Source organism: Pezoporus occidentalis, unplaced genomic scaffold (genome assembly GCF_034315485.1).
Source record: "Pezoporus occidentalis ecotype Australia unplaced genomic scaffold, CSIRO_AGI_Poc_V1 ctg227, whole genome shotgun sequence".
NCBI classification, from domain to species: Eukaryota; Metazoa; Chordata; class Aves; order Psittaciformes; family Psittacidae; genus Pezoporus; species Pezoporus occidentalis.
Genome location: NW_026914148.1, coordinates 295319 through 314770, shown reverse-complemented (window position 1 = coordinate 314770; position 19452 = coordinate 295319). Strand labels below are relative to the sequence as shown.

The 19452-nt window shown below is 41.4% G+C and overlaps 1 protein-coding gene across 1 annotated transcript in view; it reads right to left on the bottom strand.

Annotated features, from left to right (window-relative positions):
• Nucleotides 1–17612, bottom strand: part of NKD1 (NKD inhibitor of WNT signaling pathway 1) — a 113826-nt gene extending 96214 nt beyond the window's left edge. The window contains exons 1-3 of the mRNA XM_062621077.1: nucleotides 17234–17612; nucleotides 17061–17093; nucleotides 16701–16861 (exon numbers count right to left, since the gene is read on the bottom strand). Of these exons, the coding sequence (XP_062477061.1) occupies nucleotides 16701–16861; nucleotides 17061–17093; nucleotides 17234–17258 (219 nt within the window). The 5' untranslated portion in view covers nucleotides 17259–17612. The remainder of the gene's footprint in view (nucleotides 1–16700; nucleotides 16862–17060; nucleotides 17094–17233) is intronic.
• Nucleotides 17613–19452: the final 1840 nt, after the last annotated feature.

Genomic DNA, 19452 nt, shown 5'->3' with positions numbered 1-19452 from the left:
TCCCTGGAAAGCCTCAAGTCCAGCTGGTGCATCAGAGCTCACCTTCAGCCAATTTTTAACAGACACTTTCCTTCATTCTTTAGTTGTGACTGTGGAGTCCATTTCATCTAGTAACTCCGGTAAAAGTCTGGCAGCCTATATTATCTACCTACTATGATTTATACATATGCTAGCCACATGCTCTGTCCCTAATTCCTATTAATCTTGCACTGAATTGATATGCATTACCAAAAGCAAGGCACAGCAATAAGCAGGAAGTCTACATTACTTGAGTGCTTTGTCCTTGAACAGGTCTCCACCAGGTGTAGAGATTCAGTTCATAAATTAAAGACTACATTAAAGATATGTCCTACCACCTTCTAACCTTGTCCGAAGTCTCCTTCTCCTTAACATACCTTTTCTCCATGTGTTAAAACTGCTTTGATTGATACCAACATTTTAGAATTAGACTTCTTGGGCCCCCAGATTGTGATGAGAGTGGGACAGTTCAAAAAGGTCTCTTACCAAAAAGGATTTTAGGAAGATTACTGTAGAACAAAAAAAAAAAAGAAACAATTTAAGAGTGGGGTTTGTGGGTTGGGTTTGTTTTTTTTCTTTCATTTGTTTGTTTTTTTCCTGCAAAGAAGAATTACATAAAATCTGTTATTGTTTTCTTACTTTGCTCAGGAAAGGAGGTAATAAATACCTGGATTATTCATAAAAACATAGCAATGAATTAAGTGTAAGTGGCCTATGTGTTAAGCTGGCATTGAAGTTCTTTGTGAACTTTAAATATTTCTTTGTGTACCTCAGCAGAAGAGGTAGGTAGAAGGATAAAACCAATTCACACTTCCCTGATGGGGAAGTGCAAAACAAAGTGGATAAAACTGGCAGTTTCAAAGAGAAGACTTTGAATGAGACTAAAATGAGACTAAACGAGTGGTAAGTACTGAAGCTATGTTGGGCCTCTGTGAAGATTCATGTTTGAGCAACTTGAGAAAGGACACACAATAAAGCTAGGGTCTGGACTAAAATACATGGCCCCCACACCTCTTTCTTAAACTGTAAATTTAGAGTTACAGAGACCAGGTAGTATCACAGCAATGGCTATCCATCTCTGACCACCCACATTACAAACATCTCCCACCTTCACATCCAAGCCCACAGACCAATCCTGTAGTATCAGATAACTTCAAAGCCTACCTACCTTGTGATTCAGAGTGCTTAAGAAAGCTGTATTTAACCTCTTATCCTATCTCCTTAAGTACAACAGGACTGACATCCTACCCATGAAAATCCTAACCACCCAGGGAGCTACACTAGTCAGCACAGTCAAAAGGGCAGACATTAGAGAATCATAGAATCATAGAATAGTTAGGGTTAGAAAGGACCTTAAGATCATATAGTTCCAACCCCCCTGCCATGGGCAGGGACACCTCACACTAAACCATATCCCCCAAGGCTCTGTCCACCCTGGTCTTGAACACTGCCAGGGATGGAGCATTCACAACCTCCCTGGGCAACCCATTCCAGTGCCTCACCAGCCTAACAGGAAAGAATTTCTTCCTCATATCCAATCTAAACTTCCCCTGTTTAGCTTTTAACCCACTACCCCTTGTCCTGTCACTGCAGTCCCTAATGAAGAGTCCCTCCCCAGCATCCCTATAGGCCCCCTTCAGATACTGAGAGGCTGCTATGAGGTCTCCACACAGCCTTCTCTTCTCCAGGCTGAACAGCCCCAACTTTCTCAGCCTGTCTTCATACAGGAGGTGCTCCAGTCCCCTGATCATCCTCGTGGCCCTCCTCTGGACTTGTTCCAACAGTTCCATGTCCTTTGTATGTTGAGGACACCAGAACTGCACACAATACTCCAGGTGAGGTCTCACAAGAGCAGAGTAGAGGGGCAGGATCACCTCCTTCAACCTGCTGGTCACGCTCCTTTCGACGCAGCCCAGGATACAGTTGGCTTTCTGGGATGTGAGCACACACTGAAGCCAGCTCATGTTCATTTTCTCATCAACCAGCACCCCCAAGTCCTTCTCCACAGGGCTGCTCTGAATCTCTTCTCTGCCCAACCTGTAGCTGTGCCTGGGATTGCTCCCACCCAGGTGTAGGACCTTGCACTTGGCATGGTTAAGCTTCATGAGGTTGACATCAGCCCCACCTCACAAGCATGTCGAGGTCCCTCTGGATGGCATTCCTTCCCTCCAGCGTATCAACCGAACCACACAGCTTGGTGTCACCGGCAAACTTGCTGAGGGCGCACTCAATCCCACTGTCCATGGCACCAACAAAGATGTTGAACAAGACCAGTCCCAACACCAATCCCTGAGGGACACCACTTGTTACTGGTCTCCAGCTGGACATTGAGCCATTGACCACAACTCTTTGCTTGTGCCCATCCAGCCAGTTCTTTATCCACCAAGTGGTCCACCTATTAAATTGATGTCTCTACAATTTAGAGACAAGGATGTCATGTGGGACAGTGTCGAATGCTTTGCACAAGTCCAGGTAGATGACATCAACTGCTCTGCCCCTGTCCATAAGTTCTGTAGCCCCATCATAGAAGGCCACCAAAAGAGACACAAAGAGACACAAGGATTGCACAGTAAGCCTGTGGCTACACCACTGAGAGCTTTAACTCAGTAGCGATCTTTATGCCATACATACCTCTACAGAAAATATGGTCCAGCACCACTTATTAATAGATACATCTACAAAGTGCTGCACTAGAACATGCAGCTTCCAACAGATAAGAGAGCTACTAGTCATTACTCTCACAAGACAGAAATACAAACAAAAATTAGTTTATGATTGAATCAAAAAGGATTTATAGGCACAGCCCAATTTCTTCTTTGTACTTCCTGTACTTCGGATGTGCCCAAACTCACCCCTTCCGCTGAACAACCAAGTCAGCAATTTTGTTACATCCTACGCATGTGAATGCGACATTTATTTATTTGACTATGTCCTCAATACCAAATGAACCCTAATTTTTCCCCTTCCACCCTTTATCAAGCATGTCTATATAAGCTAAAGAAACTGTCTATCCTCTGCCTACTCACTTTTTTCAGGCCTCCTTTCAGAGGGAAGGTCTAGCCTTTTCTCCAGCCAGCCCACCCTCATCTTTTTTCTTAAGAGCATTTTCACCCAGTCTGAGAGGATTGTGTTCCGCTCTTTCCTGTTTGATGTATTTTCTGTAAGACAGGATCATATGAGATTGAAGGCCCAGAAAACCCCATGCTGTGTACCTTGCATAAAATGTACTTTCTCTTAGAGTAGAAAAAGGCTTACATGACATATATTTTTTATAAATATATATATATGAAATTTTGAAACTAGGCAAAAAACATTATAATATCATAAGGTGGCAAGGAATACAAAAGAAGCAAAAACCACAGTGAATAGAATTCTTTTTTTATAAAAAAGAAAACTATGCTTAACACAAACTCCTTCATGAATTCTCTTTATACTTCCAGCGACACAAATTCACTATTCTGCTGACAATGTTGCTGATGCTACTGAAAAACTCACCCAAGAAGGCTCATTTAAAAATAAAATTTTACAAGGAGAGCAAAAGGGGATTTGTAACGGAACATTTCCTTCTACTTAATTACAGCTTCATTGCTCTGATTAAGTAGAGCACTTGGCCCTTTTAATTGATTCAGTGATAAAGACATAACATTTTTGGTGTAACTGTCACAGACATCCAGTTAAAAGAGACAAATCTTAAATTATAGCTACCCTGAGAAATTATTTAATACCAACAAACAAGAAATTCTGCAGTAACTCTGTTTCTAATATTGGTATTAATTTTTAATACTACCTTCAGATTCCATTCACTCAAGTCACTGAGGAATCCTTAAGTATTTACAATCATCAGTCAAACAAGGAACCTTTTCAGCTCTTTGCCCTTAGAATCATGAAGTATAAACTTTCAACTTCCATACAGAAGATATTTTTAAATTGAAGAGCGCATTTCCCAGAATAATGATGCTCTAATACCAAACAGCAGCTCAGTTATTTTGTGTTAAGAAACCAAAGCCCTTCTTACACAATTTCAAAGCAGCAGCTGTGACTTTGAAACTAGGAATTCACCCTGGCCACCTGCTCTAAAACTAGCCAAAATAAACGTGGTGGGATGGTTCCTGTCGATAACCAGGGGATGGCAGGGTAGCACAGGTTGTTTGCCATTAGGGCTTAGGTCCCAGACATCACTGACTTCTCCAGAATCTTGTCTGGATGAGGACCTTGGGATCAAACTGCATCTGAAAGCTGGAATAATTATGAGGTGCTAGATTGCACTAATGTTACTCATGAGGAGCAAAACTGCATTGCACAGCTGAGATACATTTTTCATGACATGCCATTCACAGTATGATGTTTTATTCCCATAGCAGATGGTCTTCAATCACTTGGCAACCAGACAGTGTTACAGTCTGGCTTCTAAGGTACCATTTTCTTAGAAGAAAAGTTTTATTTTGCTGTTGGTTTGGCTTTTTTAAATATATGCAAAACTGTCCATAATAGTAATAACAGTAAACTAAAAATGATGACATTAAAGCCTCAAACTAGCCTACTTCTTCTAGTCTTAATGAATGCACTTACATTGCAAAAACAGTGCCCACCAGAGCAACTTGGTGAAACACCAGACATTTCCAGACTCACAACCACAGCTAATGTAGTACAGTGTATCTCAGGAGATGTTTCAGGGCCTGATCCTTCTCCCAACAGAGTTGGTGAAGTATTAGTGGACTTCAACAGTAAACGACTTTGACCCACATATACTCATATAAACATATACAGTCATCTCTAATTCTCAGCATTAAAAAGAAGTGCATTTTGTATTAACCTTCAGAAAACTATACTACGAAGTACTACAGGAGAAAAAGAAACTTTTAATATTTAAAAACATACAAACATGTTCCTAAAAGCTTATTTTAATATAACATTGCTTAAGAGGCAGAGAAGGAAAAAACTAACAATCAGGCCAGTGATACCTGTTCAAGGTCCCTTTCACTTTCTACTCCTTTTTGCCTTCCCTTCCCCTTTTGCATACCCATTGTGCAGAGGCAAATGTGAAAGTAGCCTACTACAACACTAGCAGTGCAAGGTGGGAACATGCTCTTCTCATTACGGCCAGCAAAGGACCCACACTTGGATCTTCAAAGAAAAGCCTCTGGATGGTGTCAAAGACCATGAAGCATCAAAAGCTGCTGGAAGTTTATTGCCTTTTTTTTTCTTTTTTGCCTTTTTTTTTTCACTATAGATTACTCCTCCTTTTGATGTCTATTCTTGCTCTTACAAAAATACACACATCAGGTTAAGATGAAAACTGCCCACACGACAAGTTTGTGTTTACAAGCTTAAGAGCAAGTTTCACTTGAACACAGGTCAATGCCGCTTTAAGAAAACATCACATACCAAAAAAATCACACATGGTTAGAACACATCACGAGCAGAGAGGAATTGTGGACTCAGTCTGTCAGGCACCAAGCCAGCCTGAGAAGCCCTTTGAAGTTAGAAAAACATCCTCTGGTCAGAGCACATTTGTGAAACCGTGGGACAGGCGCTTTAAACAACATTCACTCCGAGATCACCTGCGGTGTGCCAGTGGATTGGCGCCTGTATAACTTCAACAACATAACCCTTTATACTCCACAGAGACCACTCCAAAATCTGTCCTATCAATAGCACACAGTCAAAAACCTGTGTGGCAAAACATGTACCATTTCACCCTCTCTATAGCACAGGCAGGCAGTTCAAATAGGCATGTGAAGTGTGGGTGAAGTCTGCCATCAGCAGAACTTGGTCAACTGAAGAAAAGGCGTGCTACCTGAACAGAGCAGTGTGGCCACTGGAGGAAGGCATCACCCTGCAAGAACGGCCACTGCAAACCAGCATGGCACAAAACTTACAATATACTTTGGTGTGCAGCTGGGTACAACACAAAATACTCACTGTCACCACAACCACAAGAAAGGCTCTTGTCTGTGGATAGCTAAATCTGGGCAACACACACTTCTGCCAGACAGCCACCACCACCCCCCCCCTCCCCCCAATTACAGGCAGATGAGACTGAATGCCAGAAGACTGCTTTTTCAGCTGATCTACTTCCCTCCACGCAGTTCTGCTGTTAGCTATTTATCACCAAGCCCCCTGGCATCAGTAAGTTGTACCAACACAATTTAAAGCCAAATCCTACCCTTGATCTGGCATGTGTCTCAGACTGGCATGCCTCTCAGAAAAGAGTCTCTGTGCCTATTTCTAACTGAAGGCAGAACTGGTTATCTTATCTATGCCTGATACTACTGGATTTTGGCATTTAATAGTAGTTTTTGACCAGACCCCATGCCTACTAAAAGTGTTGAAGGACGAAGCCTCACCTGGTCTTTGGATAGGGCTCCTGCTGACAGTAGGCCAGGACTCTTTCCTTGCTAAAAATATAGCCCTAAATGCATGACATTAGCACTTTTCTTGTCTAACCATTCTGTCCCACTGTATTTAACAAGCTTTCCTATTTTCCCCAGTGGTGGTGAAATTCTCCTCATTTTTTGAGGAGACCAGGACTGTCAGTGTCGCCATCAGAAACACACCAAGGAGGGTCAGATTACTGCCGCTGAGCTAATAAAGGACATCACAATCCTGTTGCTACTCCCACAGGACATTGCCCACTGTCTGTTATTCATTTACTGGCAAATCTAGGGGGCTTCTCACTGCAGAGCCTTTGGTTTCTGTCTTTCTAAAATGGGGAAAACCAGAAGTGGCCATAAGGTTAAAGATGAATTGTTTTAGCATTGGTTTCTTCTGTGTTTAAGCAGCAAATGTTCATTGACTAAGCACAGGCAGTGCTTAATCTAGCTGGTCCCTCCCAAGGACCTCCAAGGACACAGAGCTACTTCAATGTGCCTTACCTTTGACTTTTATCACAGTTCTCACAAAACTTGATTTCATTCTTTTTTTTTTCTCAATTATGTTAAAAATAAAGAAAAAAATCAAACAGCATATGTGGAAAAGTGTGCCATGGTAAGGCTGATGACCAAATTCCAATGAAGTCCACGTAGCATCAATGGCTACAATACTTCCTTTCTAAATGCTGATTGCTGGTTGGTATTTTTTCTGTTCTGTTACACGTCATGACGTTTTAATCCATGAATGGATGCCTTTCAAAGAAAAGCCCTGTACAATAGCTTAGGCAGGAAGAGATCATTTACTCCTTTATGCTGTGCATTAGGCTAGAGTTAAAGATTTTGTAACGCTTCCTACCAGTCATAAATAAACGATTAAAAGCAGCTTTAAAAAAAAAAAAAAAAAAGAGATTGTGGTGCAATACTTTAACAAACCAACCTAATTAGATAAAAAACACCTTCATACAATAAAAATGTGATATTTTAATGGGTATTAAGTAGCGCTGTGGGAATAGCTTCTCTCAAAATATGCTTCATAAACCTATCCACAAAATTACAATGCTAATTACAAATGGAAATTTAAGTGGCAGTACAACTGGGAAGAAATTCATAAACCTGTCATAAAATGGTCAAATAAACTGCATCTGTAGAGGAAAACACACTGCCATTCCACCAGCAATGTAGCTGCTAGATAAAAAGACTCTTATACTACCACTTGAACCTTCCCTCATCTTCCACTGATGTGGCAGAGAACCCAGTACAAAACCACTGAAAGCAGTGAGAAGTTTCCCCCTCTATTACAAAAGGACTTTTACATCAAAACACAACAGGGAAATATTGCAGAATTTTTCAAGATGATAAAATCAGACACACATAACTGGACATTGTTAGCTATAAATATACCTTTAAAAGTAACTTATGGTATTCTGAAGAACTCCTTTTACATACACATCAGGAACAAGACCTTGCACATAAGCTTTGCATAAATAAAAATGGCTTTAACTGAGATAACCTATGAAGTTTATCTTCAACATAAAATTAAATATTCGGGATGGCTAAATGAGGCACAGTTTTTCCATGGGAAAAATATCAAAGTGTTATTTATTTTCCTGTAAGTACTTGTTTTGAAAAGCCCTTCCTCCCCACCTGGGCTTCGGCTAAAAGCCACAATCTACATTTAAACAGTGTGTACGCTTTAGAAACTATCAACCATCTTTTTTTGAAGCAGAAGCATATGAAATTATTTGATCCACTTTTCATAGAGAAAGTCTAGGGCTGACCATAAAGAAATAGGCAAGCTCCCAGTATAAACTTACCAGCGTTACATCAAAGACCTTCCTCTAGGATCAGACGATTGATTTCTTCAATGGTTTTTAGAATTTCTTCCAGAATATTTTGGGTTATTGCCTTAGACCTTTGCTCAGCTGGAATGACAGATACTCTGTTTGCTAGACTATGATGTTCTCTCTTTATAGGGGAATGAGTGTCTGTAGTGTATACACACGTAAGCGTACGTGTGAACGTATGCTACGTGAACACAGAGTTTTGGAAAGTTCACAAGCAAAAGAATTATTTATTGTTTCAAACAGTAGTTTATTGGAGAAACACTGACACAGGCTTAACCACAGCATCTTATGCAATACAGAGACTGCTTGTTATTCTGTGAGCTCAGGACTAGTGCACTATGTACAGACAAAACTCCCGTTCCCCCCAAACAGGCATCTGTTCTTTATATGCATTTAATGCATAAGGCTTAGCTTTACATGCCACCTTTTTTGCCTAACTCTCTCGAAACTAACTGTCCTGGAACAGGAAAAGATTTTTAAGATAGGACAAGAAACAGCTTAGTTCTTACCTACCACAATCAAACCTTTGGGGAATCAGATGGCAAACTGCCTCTGAGGGCAATATGACACACTACCCGCTATTCTCCTTCCTCCCCCAAGACAAATCTGTCACCTCTGTACCACTCATCTTTCACATCAGAATATGGATCAAAAGATCCAAGCCTGCTCCCAAATCCCATTTCTCCTGCAAGACAGTACTTTGTTCTGTCACTTCCCTACTGAGTCTATCCCCTTATTTTATGCCTCACAGCATGTACGGCTGCACCCCAAGATCAAACACCCATGCATGGTTTTCTTTCACAGATCTTGAATCACAATGTTACACTTTAATAGGAAACTCAATATACTTAATCCCTTTAAAGGTACCACAGTAATGCCCTCAAATGCATTAAATTCCACCCTAATCACAAAACACAAAGTATTTCTCTAGATGGACAGTGCACAGACTGTTCTGACCACATGCCAACCCATCTCTGAGCTAAAGTAACATATATTTTACCTGCATTTGTTAGCTTGAAGTCCAAGGATACGTGGCTGAAAATTCCAGGCACTTCAAGAGATATCTGCTGCAAATTTTGCTCAAAACATAACTGATCTCTTCCCACATTTTAAGCAAGGATTCTCAAGAGATTCTTATTGCAAATATCATAAGGGACCAGTGCCACTGAGCCTGCATTTATAACCAAACCCATCAAAACCAAAAGCAAGACTGGTAAATGGCATTTTTTAAGGTATAAGCCAGAGACCTTTTCACACTCAGCTTTATGAGCTTCAGACCAAGAAGGGTTATTGGAGCAAATTAACACACTATCAGAGCTTTGACAAAAAGCAGAAAAAACAAATATTAAATATTACTAGCAACAGCTTCAGATTTAAGGAACAACTACTTCTCATGCATTTGGCAAGGATTTTGGTTTGAACCAAGGAACCAGGGGGTCTTCCATTATCCCTGGAGGGGTTGGAGTGGTAGGGTCTTTTAAGTGTATTTTAAGGATTTACTCCACCAAAAGCTTTATAGGCTAAAACAATAGCAGCATTCATTGCCCTGTAACATACAATAGGCCACACCACACAAACAAACCCAGTGGTACTCAGTTTCACAGCTGTTACAGGACCTCCCAACAAGAGAATGCATCATCACTCCCTTCCTCTAACAGATTCTGTATGATTAAACCAAAGTATTTCTCACATAGATGGGCACACACCAGATCACATGAGACACACACCTATTAAGGAATCTGGCTGAACACATACTTGCAGATATAAGCCCGTGGGAATGCCAACTGCCATGGCAAACGAATGGTCTGGCCCTTCTTAAGTAGTGGACATGCTGTTATGTGACAGCAGTCTCTTTGGAAGACACTAACTGTACAGGCCTTTCCAACTCAAAAAAGGATGTCGCGCATGTTCTGACATGTCATTGCTATTCTGCAAATTCCGAGACAAAATATATGCTATATTGCTCTGATGACAATATATCCAGAAGTTGACAAAAAGCAAATACACTGTACAGCAGTACCCCTTGCAGAACAATGAGAATAGCAATAGCTGAACCTACACAAGTCATTTCCCCTCTCTCTTAGATTATGCAAAAGTAAAAATGTCTGTGCCAGCACAGCCCTTTCACCACAGCTAACACCACTGGTGTTCCACCACTGCAAGACAAATGTCATGAGAAATTCCAACACAAACATGCTTTGCTGGCTCAGAAATCAGACACAATGAAGACTCTGCGTTTGGAACTTGGTTAATAACTCTTGAGTGGAATACAGTCCGACTCAGTCTCCCATAGCTGTAGTTACTCTGTAGGAGTAAATACAAGCTTAGTTTTGCTGCCAGTGTTGGCAGATATGACTAAATAAATGCACAGAGAAAGTCTATTTGACCATTTCTTCACAGTAATTTTTTGAACTAAAACTAGACCTCATTTTCCATGAAGATATCTATAAATATCACAGTCTGAAAACTCAAAATCATTCAGAGTAACTGGTGTATTAACTAGAAAAGTGGTTTAGTTACCAGAAAAAAAAAATCATTTCAAATACTTTGTGTGTTTCAACATCTATCACTTACTTTCCAACCAGGTTTTGATGCTGACATTCACGAAGCAAAATCCATCCATCAGGATTTCTATAAAGGGCAACATCTGCAGCATGGGGAGCAATGCTCCATTTTGATTTAAATATCATCAACAAACAATTATTTCCTCAACTTTGGAAAAACTATCTCTTATAATGTTTCAGTACTCAAGAGAATACTCAAGAGACTTCTCTTTCCTCTGTATATAACCCCATTCAAAAGAAACCATAAAAGTCAACCAAGATCTTCTGAAGGTTGCCTACAAATAGCCACTTACAGAGCTTCTCCTGGGTCTTGTTACAGATCTCAGAAAATCTACAGAAAAACCTTCTGTTAATGAATGCTGCTGTAAAGAATATTCCCATATGTCGACAATCATGTGCTACAAATTTCCCATTTTTATTACAACCAAACTTTTAGTGTAAAGCCTGGATTACATTATTTACATTCAAGTCATTAAAGAACATACTGTTGTTACTTTGCATCCTACTTTACAGATGAAAATACACTCCATAACCAAGCCCTCCTCATTCAGAAGAATTAAGGTTTCACTAAGCCAACAGGGACTGCGAGAAGTCCAAGAGACATAGCTTGTATTGCTTAAAGGAGAATTTCACCCAGCTACTATAGATAAGATGCATCCTTCTTTCAAATGTCAACTTAAGTAATGGGATGGGAGTAAGAGGGTTGGTAGAGATGAACAACTACCCCCCCCAAAAAAAGTTACTTTAATGAGTTTGTTTGCAGAAACTTCACAGGCCATTCAGCTTTCCAATCAACATGCCCAATTAAAAGTGCACCACATTAAATCTGAAACAAGCCCTGATGAAATACAGACTGTCTTCCATCTACCTCCTCCATATGGCTCAAGCAAAGTCAACTTCTAATTTCATAACACAAAATTTTTAATTTATGCTTTTCTTCATATGTCAATTTAACCTCTGGCACATAGTTCTGAAACCATGTAAGGATGCCTAACACTTTCCATATGGCAACTGAATTGTGGCTTTTAATTGCACCAACTGGTATCATTCAAGGATAATTCCCTTGGAATCTAGCTTTCTGCTACAGCATTGGCCGATTCACTAATCTCATCACCATGGCACTAATACTTTCAGATACTTTTTGATTGTTAATAGTCATATTATAATTTTCCCAAACCAGAGCTGTCAAGATACACTATTTCCCCCACTAATTAAATTACCTTGATTTGTTGGCACCAAATTTCAACACTAAATAAGATTCTGTTTCTCTCTCAATATTAAGTTGGGCCATTTCACTCTAAATGACATATACAATATTTTGTGTATCAGCATACTATTTCAGTCATACCAAGATCTAGCTCTGCTGAGTCTCTTGTTTATTTTAATCCTGAAAGTCAATGCAAATAATTATCCATACAATACTGACATTAATGCACTTGAAAATATTTCAGTTTAAGAGATTACTTCAAGCAGTCAAACAAGACAGCACCCAAGGAAATTTTAATTGCTCTTGTCACAATATCAGTAAGAAGGCAGTCTTTCAAATGTCATCTACCCAAGAGATGACCCCAAAGTAGTGCTAGAATGAAGTCTTCCACTACAACAACCTTTAAGCCACAGTATATACATCTCACTAAAAAGTCTATTTCCTGTTTATTATTTTCATTATGGATGAATGACCTACCCAGCTGTGTCTTCCATAAGACTATGTATTTTTATATGCACACACACATATGGTATTTAACAGTGGGTGAATAGGAAGTGCTTTTCTCTGTTTCTTTTTAAATTTAAGAATGATCGTGCTACAGAAGCAGAGAAGTTGACACTGGTGTAGTCTCCTCTCAGCCATGCAAGGAATGTCCATTAATGGCACTGGCAGTTACAGGCACAGAACAAATGGAGAACAAGCCCCACTTCTGAAGCAGTGGTGTGCCTCAGTATTTCATGCTGTATTATTCCCAGATCAGATACTCAACTCTAACTAATATCAATTAGGGTTGAATATGAGAATCACTAGCACTGAGGAGCCCAGCAGAAGTGGTAAGCTAAAGTTTCTTTTATTTTACCTAAAATGATTACTTTTAACTTGGCTTACTGTGAGTTGGTTTGAAATCTAATTAAAAATATAACATTTTTTCCAATTCCAAGCACAGATCTCAAAGAGACACACAAGAAACCAGTGAAATTTTTATGGCTTTGAAGATAAAAGTAAATTGAACTAAGCAAATGTCATATTTAATATTTTCAGCATAGAGTTACGTCACAGTTAAACAAATAAATACATGAATACTTGCAAACAATGTTCAACTCCAAAAATAGTTTGCAAAAGTAAACACACAGAATAAAATTAAACTTAAGAATTATAGGATAATCCACAGCATCAGAAAACCTTTCTGGGCACAAGTTAACTCATTCATAAAGCAGCAAAAGAAGTGTATTCAATTGCTCTAACAGATTTACAGCCCCAGTGGTTTCAATTAGCTTTGAAACTAGAAGATGACTCTGGACCTCATACTTTACATGGATGAAGCAGAAATCTCTTTTTCTTTAGTTCTGCCTGATGTGGAAGGCTGCAGCCCAACCCTCATCCTCCACAGTAATTAAAACCCTTGGAGCACAGCAGCCCCTGCTGGGAGGGTGGCAATGGTTTAATGAGCTGAGTTCAGCCTAGAAGAGAAAGTTGTGTACGCACCAGAAGCATGTATTCCAGATACACTCCCTTTCCCCTGGTTCATGCATTCACCCAACATACTATGAGAACATTCTCAGATGACTGATGCGTTTGGCAACAGCTGGACACTAACTGTTCTTCCAGTGAATTGGAAGCAGGAGACATGGATGGATGGGACACGACATGAAAAATAACATCAACTGAGACTGATGTTATTGAAACTCAAAAGAGTTTCTTTTGACCAAGAAACTCTTAAAACTTCAGTTCAGGAGGATAAAAGGTGGTGTATTCGTGAATCCTCCTTGTGTCAAACATCCCTTGAGTGAGTTGATGTAAAGACCTCCCCTCCAAGATTATCATAAATTCAGTTTTTCTAGAGAGGAGCACAAACAAAAAATTTTTGCTTTCCTGCATTAGTCACTCACTGCTCTTGTAAAATGCTACATGAATCTCCCTGAACTTCATTGTCATCTCCTCTGGATGACTAACTTCAGCAAAATGATTCAGTGTCTCTGTTCTTGAGGAAAACAGCCTTCCTCTAGAACCAAAACAGAATTTCTGGCTTATACAGAGCAGCATAAGTCAAATTTCACTATCACATTCAAGTTCTAGTCAAAATTATTCAAATCTTTTAAGTTTCAGATTTGAAAGCAACTGAATGCTCTCTTCTACGAAAAACAGGTATTTGGACCTGTACACAGGATTTTAGCAGATAAGATTCAATAAAACCACCATCAACAAAACTCTGGTTAAGGATTCCTAGGAGGAAATTATTTCTCAGACCATTATTTTTTTAAAACTCATTGGATGTTTCTCTGAATGCAGATATTTTCATCAGTGTTTGACCTAACTCCTTCTGCCGTAAGTCACAAGCTCAGCAATAAGGACCTATTTCAGGGCTAAAAAGTATGTTTTAATGAGAAGCCAAAGTTTCAGCTGTGATACAATAAAACTGCACCATTCTACAGAGCCCTGGAAACTTACTGAACATTTTTGGAAGAATTTTGAAGTAGTAAGAGCCCTTGGTCAATTCAAGTGCACCAGTACTACATTACTGGGGAATACACAACTGTCCCACACAATCTCAAGTGACTAACCATTACCAGAAGTGACTGCAATTGCTACATCTTGAGATGAACAAAGAGCCAAGAGGTTAGGCTACAATTCCCTTTGTATCTTGGTATAATTATACAAGAGATCAAAGAGATCTCAGAAAAGAAACAGTCATGCAATCTCGCAGCAAATAGCTGAGACTCCATAATCCTTGTCAAAAAGACTGTACATATGGCACATCTGGTTCCAATGTAGGATTAGGAATGCACCCTTCCATATTACAAAAAGAGCATATTTTAGAGGAACTTTAATGTAGCTGTCACAGTGTGCCTGTGACAGGATGACAATTAAACTAAGTCAATTAGCAAGCGATATATGCATGCAGATAATACCCAATATATTAGGCAATAAATTTGTATTTTCAAACATTCAGCAACAGCTCTATCAGGATGACAGTAAAAAGCCTCATGGGAACACTGCTTTTAAACATACTTAAACCTATTTACATTATTATAATGTACTAAAACTGTAGACTAATTTTTAGCTAATGGCTTGCTAATTGCTGAGCTATCATGAGTAAAAGGACACCTTAAGAAGAGAAATACTCTCTCTCCAGCTGAGCATACCACATAGAAACGAAAACTGAAGTTTTGCGAATACAAAAGTATCTCTGACAAAGTTGGGGTTTTTTTCCTTCTTGTCAGAAAACAAACTGTATTTGTGGAAGAAAACACGTTTCACAAAGCTAAGGTCAGAGTTTTTTGCCTTTAACTCTTGCATTTTAAATCCATATTTAGTTTGGTGAGTTGAGCTTCTTTGTAGAAAATGTGTATTTGAAAGGTAGAACATATCTAAAAAGCTTAACTTACTAAAATGGGGATAATGAAAAGAATTAAAAGCACATGGGTTCACTCTTTGTGTCTGTATCACACATCTATGTACCACTGTTGATGAGACCTTCATTCTTTGCACACATTGTCTCCAAGTAAAGCACAATAAAAACCACTTCAACCAACCACACCTGCAAGTTGCACATGAAGTGATTACACTCATCAAACAAACACTTGCATCAATACCTTGTCGTCGTCGTCCCGTCCTGTCCCGTCCCCCCCTTACTTCTTCCAAACAACTTATCGTCCCCTATACTGGTGGAATCTAATAATTCATCATTATCTTTTCCCATACGCATCTTCTACACACTTTAACACCCAATACAATTAAGTATTCTCCAATTGCGAGATAGTTTTTCCTGAGACATGGAAAGTCCAGGTTTCTGACAATAAAACTGGTGGCTAACAAAGCAAAGAGCCTGCAGGAGGTTTGGTGGCCAGGCTCTGCTTGTGCTTTCAGAGCCACATTCCTTGCTGGGAAGCACAGATTCCAATCTCCCCATCTCTCAGGTTACTTTTCCACTGATGAAGCTTTCAGGGCTTGATGCAAAGCTCTCAGAAGTCAATGGAAGTCTTTCAGTAAACATCAATAAGCTCTGGATCATACTCTGAAACACTATGAGGACCATATCTATGAACTGTTAAGTCTGTTTACCTCCCATCATGCCTTCTTGTTTAAAGAGACAACATTAAGAAGAAGGGAAGGAAAAAAAAAAGGCAACTTAAACATTTCCTTCAGCTCAACTTTACACGAAAAGACCAGAAGCAAGAGGAAGGGTGGCCAGTGTGCTAACTGCCAGGATAAGCAACATGTGCAATGACTCTTACGGAGAAAACCTGCCCCCCATTATTAGCAAAGAGCAAATAAATAACAATACAGTCTTCGGGCACTTCTCCTTTCCAGAATTCCTCTGCCAAAATGTCACAGCCGAACTTGTACACCAATCAGGGTGCACAAGGTTGCACACACTGGCAGGGTGCTGGGCTTTGCCCAGAGATTCTCTGTTCCTGTTTGTGAAGGGGTTTGTTCTAATCGTAGTGCGGATAGGTTCTCTTACTCCTCTGGCTTTTGTGCCAGCGTCAAGTTTGCTCCGCACCTCCTAACTTCATCAAAGGACTGAAGGAAGCCACCCACGGTGCAGCCCTCTGGAGCAGCACTGGGGCAGAGCAAACCCTGCCTTTGCACAACCAACCCTTGGGAGGTAGAGAGGGATGTAGAAAGAGGTTTTGGTTTTCCCCGTTTCAAAAAGGAGGGACGGGGGGTGGGAGCAGCAAGGAAGCTGACATACCCTGGAGCTGGCGAGCCTGCACACAGCCCGGTGCTGGCAGCCTTGCTGGAGTCCCGAGCTGCTGCCTCCGCTGCTGCTGCTGCCCCCGGAGTATTTCTGCTTCACCATCCAGTCCTCCAGCCCTCTGCGAGCCAGAGAAGCGTTCACAGCAAAACTATCACCTAGGAAAGAGGAGACAATGCCGCCGCTGAGCCGCCCGCAGAGTCCGCCCGGCCCCCGCGGCCACCGGCATCCCCCGGAGACGGGCAGGATCGCCCAAATCGCGGCGGAAAGTTGAGGGGAGAGGGCAGGGGGCCGGGGGCAGGCACCCAGAGCAGGGGAACGCGTTCAAAGTTACTAGCAGCAAGCAGCCATCCCTACCTTCTGGACTTTCTCGGGGTTTACAAACGGCAGCTAGGCAGATCCGAAGGAAAGTGTGTGGGGGAAATAATAAAGGAAGATCATTAGACACCAGTATAAAATCACAGCAACAAGCCGAGTAAAATCCGAACGAGGGGAAGGGGCTAAGGAAGTAGCAAGTGAAAGGAACTAACCATGTTTCGAGTGAAGTTTCCCCATCTCTCTGCATTGATCTGCAATTACGATTCATTTGACTGTTTTCAGTAGGGTCAGGTTGGCTTCTTGTTATTTTTGTAGATCTATAAAATCCCAGCGTGTTTAGAAATCCATGTGCTCCGCTTCCCCTGCTCAGGCATGCAGGAGATCAGAGCTGGGCTCCTCTCCTGCAGCAAGGTCCGGCGTCCCCCGCTCCGCTCCAGCCTTCCTTCTCTCTCCTCTCTTTCCCAAAGACAGAGGCGGTTACAAAAGACCTTACTTCACCCACCGGGGAACATGATTGACACCTCATTGAGATTAGACCACTTGCAGGCAGCCTCCGCCTTCCCATTGGGCCGCGGCGGCAGATGAAAGGGGCGAGGGAGCCTTTTGGAGGCTAAAAAAAAAAAAAAAAAAAAAAAAAAAAAATAATGAGAGAAAGAGAAAAGAAAAAGGAGCAGCCGGAGCGCGTTTCACTTCCAGCCAGGCACGGGCAGCGGGGCCGCCCGCTCTGCTCCCCCAGCAGCTCCGCGGGGTGCACACAATGAGTCCCCGCAGCCCCGCTCCGCTAGCCGTCCTGACCCTGTCCGGGGCAGCGCCGCCCTCCGCGGACTCCCTAGAACCCCCGCGGGCAGCTGGCACTGCGCGGTGCAAAGCGGTTCCCCCGCCCGGCACAGGCTCTGGCTCGCAGGCGCCGCTCGCCCGGCGGGGTGCGGGAGGGAGCCGGGCTCCCGCGCTGCTCGCGAGCTGGCCCCCATCACCCCCGGCACTGGGACACGGTGCCGGGGTGCTCCTGACCCGCTCGAGTCATCTGGATCGCGAAGGAAAACAGCATGTCCGGTAAAGCAGTTGTACGGTTGACTTAGCCCGCAAACTGTCTTTTACGGGCATCCCTGTGCGCAGAAGGGATCCTACCGAGTCCCTGTTAATGGCAAAAGGGAGTTCTCGGGGGCAGATCCAGAACCCTTTCTCTGTGACTCACAGTGCTGGCAGCAGCGGGACAAAATCTCTATCAGCACTGTAATAATAAGTGGCCTGGTTTCGGATGGGATAAAGTTAATATTCTTGCTTGGATTTAAACCACGACGACAGTGATGATGATGATGATCAGTCATCATCAATGATAATAATAATAATAACAATGATGGTAATAATAATAATATCTTGAAATAACCTCCCTTTCTCCTCCAGTCTATGGGTGATATATTTTTTCCATATAGAATAAACTAAATGGAAACTTGGTGTTTCACAAAGACAATTCTCACAGTCATTAAACATTTTCTTTCTTCCTCTGGCTGGCCATTATGTTTCTGTTTATGAAAATCACATCTCCCCTGAGATCCTTGTAGTTCAACTAGGAGAGATAAAAGGCAGTGCATAGTAGAGTCAGAACAAGAAAAAACGAAGGCTTCTGAGAATTTTGCTGGAGAAAGTACTAGTCAAACTATACAGGGATTGACCCAGATGAGCCTGGTCCAAAAACTTCAAGGCCACATCTGTGCTTTCAAATCCATATGTTTCAAGCGCGGGAGGAAGGAGTTAGACTTGGGAGCGCATCTGAAAGAAAGATTCAAAGCATATGTAGTAACACTTCTGCAGGGAATTGGGACCGGGAGAGGAGGGTGAGGCTTGGAGCTCAGTTTTAGAAGGAATTCCAAAGCACATGGCTGTGGTGAAGGGCGGGTATGGAGCGGCTGCGCAGCACAGCCAGTCGAAAGACGTTAAATGAACCATTTAGAGCCAAATTGGTCTTTGGATGACTGCAAAGTCGTTTCTCACATTATTTCAACTATTTATCTGTCTAGCAAAGAAAACACTTGCGTTGTGAAATGCAGCCATTTCAACAGCATCAATTGTTTGTCAAAGAGCTAATCACATGAGTCTTTTGTGAATCTCTTTTTAAGTGTATTTTAATAATGTATTTGGCCCATTTTTATGTTGTGTATTTAAAGTGGCGTATTTGTTCCTTTGAAGACTGCCTCTTGTTTTAGGGAGAAAGAAGGGAAAAAAGAGATGAAGCAGACTCCTTGGGGCGTGAGCCTCACCTAGGCTGTGAAAACTTGTAAAAACTCTCATGCATATGAACAAATTTGAAATTGTAATACCTATTTTATTTTCCCCTCAGCTTACCATTTTTTAACTTCTTTGGCAAATGTTTTATTTGGGATATCACTTATCCTCACTGTTTATGAGACAGAGCACCATAGATGAAGTGCCC